The sequence below is a fragment of the Centruroides sculpturatus genome, unplaced genomic scaffold (genome assembly GCF_000671375.1).
Source record: "Centruroides sculpturatus isolate CEXI.00-Female unplaced genomic scaffold, Cexi_2.0 scaffold3607, whole genome shotgun sequence".
Taxonomy (NCBI): domain Eukaryota; kingdom Metazoa; phylum Arthropoda; class Arachnida; order Scorpiones; family Buthidae; genus Centruroides; species Centruroides sculpturatus.
This window is the reverse complement of record NW_019387740.1, coordinates 2,489-5,148: the sequence shown is the minus strand read 5'-3', so window position 1 is coordinate 5,148 and position 2,660 is coordinate 2,489. Positions and strand designations below refer to the sequence as shown.

At 31.4% G+C, this 2,660-nt stretch overlaps 1 protein-coding gene across 1 annotated transcript; it reads right to left on the bottom strand.

Moving 5' to 3' along the window:
- Positions 1 to 1,413: 1,413 nt before the first annotated feature.
- Positions 1,414 to 2,145, bottom strand: LOC111616609 (piggyBac transposable element-derived protein 1-like). The gene is made up of 2 exons (XM_023358002.1): positions 1,887 to 2,145; positions 1,414 to 1,775 (listed from the first exon to the last, which is right to left on the bottom strand). The coding sequence occupies exons 1-2, from the start codon at positions 2,143 to 2,145 to the stop codon at positions 1,414 to 1,416; spliced, it is 621 nt and encodes a 206-aa protein (XP_023213770.1).
- Between the last annotated feature and the right edge of the window lie 515 nt (positions 2,146 to 2,660).

Sequence of the window (2,660 nt, the reverse complement as noted above, 5' to 3'; positions counted from 1 at the left end):
TGGCCATGTGGAGTTTTCCAGGTTTTCTCCACATCTGTAATGCCTAAATAGGGGTTAGTTTCCCTTAAAAAGATCTCCTGGAAGGCAGATCGCCCAAGTGTTGCATTGCCACAACTAACTAACTAAACAAACAAACAATAAACAACCTATCTGTACCCAAAAAAACTTATTTTAAAATAATACACAATGAATTTCAAATGACTTTGAAATTTGTGTAGATTTTCAGGATACATGTCCTTACATTAACATTTTCTTGAAAAATACCTTAACATAATTTAAAAGTAGGATGGAATGATTATTAATATTTCTTTGGATACATTTAAAATAAACATAGAAACTAAAATATTTGATGTGTAATAAAATAAAATGCTGATAGGTTTAAAATCAGTAAATACATTTTTGTGATTGTTGTTTATACAGTAAATTTTGATATTTCAATTCAAATTTATCAAAATAAATATGAATTGATATAAAACATCAATTCAATAATAAAAAAAATATGAAAGTACAGATATTTTTCCCCTAAATTGCTAAATATAATTTGAAATACAAATTAACAAGTTGTAAAATTGAAATTCTTTAGTGTGAACCTTTGTTAAGTAGTACAAGTGTAAATAAATAAATACATTTGAATTTATAAATGCTTTTTATATTTAAAAAAAAAACAATCATTCCATAGGAACTAAAAAGGAAGTTTTTGAATAGTCCTATATAAAAATTATGATTTACATATCATTGTAATTTTAATTTAATTTCTTTAACCCATTATCTGCCAAAACTTTTAAATCTATTTTTCTCTTAATTATTGAAATTTATAAGTTTGAGTAAAGGATATTAAATGATTAAAACAAATTTCAAACAATTAAGTATATTACTTAAGGAGTAACAGACAATCCCATTTTGGAACAATGGCAGAATACACTGTCTAAAATATTAGAATTGATGAAATTATTTCTACACATTTAACATATAAACCTTTAAAATTAATTAACTAAAGAACAAGTTCATTGCTTTTTCTGATACTCAAAATAGTTAAATTCAACACTTTCATATTATGTACACTTTAGGGTGTGTGAAAAGCAACAAAACACCTATCATGGAGTCCAACATTACATCTGCTACAAACTCTTATGCATTGTGCAAGAAGAAGACTACATCTTCTCTGTGTGCCATGTGGCACAACTAAATGATTTCCTGGATCAAGTCTTACATCATTGGGTACTCTTCCATTCAACAATCTACTGCCTTGAGTTCCCGGCATTTTGGTGTGGATCCTGTGTTTGTAGATAAGTAGAAGATGACTATTCTTCTTCGAACATCCAGAAGTGATATCTTCTCATGTGGATAGGCTATCTGGTATGCACACCAAGTATTTACTACACAAACATCCAACATTTGTGTGAACAATGGCCACTACCATTTTTTAGACCTTACACGTATTCTGTAGAGGGAGTCTTGCTTGTCCAATAAATCTACATCTTCCATATGTGTATTATATTCTTGGAAGAGTTTTGGCATTGGTATATTTATCTCTTTCTTTTTCTGCTGGGAGTATCTTTTAACAGAAGAAACAGGCGTGATAGCGCTGAAATTAGTTGCAATGCACACTGGTTTGTTGTCTCTCCATTTCACCAATAAAATTTCATTTTCTTTGTCGAACTGGTGGTCGTAAAACCCACGTTCCTTCTCTTTTTCCATTCTTTTGGAGTTCATTAAAGGACAAGATTTACTGTGAGTCTCTCTGATTGTTCCTGCAGCTTTCAAATTCTTCTTTGCTAGTGATGCAAGTGTATCAATACTTGTGAAAAAATTGTCAAAGTACAATTTGTGGTTATTGCAGTTGAACTCTGGAATTATGTTTGTGAGCTAATTGATTACTCTTGTGCCTAAAGGTCCATCTTTGTTCTCATTCTTCCCACAGGGTGAATCATCATGTTTATCACTAGGGGTAATGAGTTCTAAAGTACCTGCAACATCACGCACAACACTATCTGTCAATGTATTTTCTTCAATATCTTCTTTGTCTTTTAATTCGTCTGGAGGAGGCGGAATAATCGTCAACTCTAAATCACTCATGTCATCCTCGTCTACTTCATAATTATCATATTCTGTCAATGCTTCTTTGATTGTAAGTCCACAAGGCATGATAATCATTATTATGACTCTAAAACAGGAAGTACAGGTAACCCCCATATAACATGGCACTTCTATAGCACAGATTCACTCTAACACAGTTCAAGAATTGGAAACATCCCCATATAACAAGGTGCTTTTATAGCACGAATTCATTCTAATGTGGTTTGAGAATTGGGTAAAACCCTTGTACAACATGAAATGTAATAAATTTTCACATAATTAAGTACTAATTAGTACTTCAGTATGTAATTTTCTTTTCCCGCCTTCTGTCGATACAAATGGTCCTTCTTGAAACTTGTCTCAGTGTTGCCAGATCCCAACATTTCTGATTTTGGTGTTGCCATATGTTTTTCCCTTATTCCATGCTTGCTTTATTCTTCATAAGTGCTTAGCACCATATAAGGAAATTTATAAAAATCTTTTAACAATCTAAGCAAGCAATCTAAAATAACATATATTTTGCAAAAGGCAGAGTGTGGATCTGAAGATAATGCAGAAAAATGCTCAGAGGATAAGGATATCTT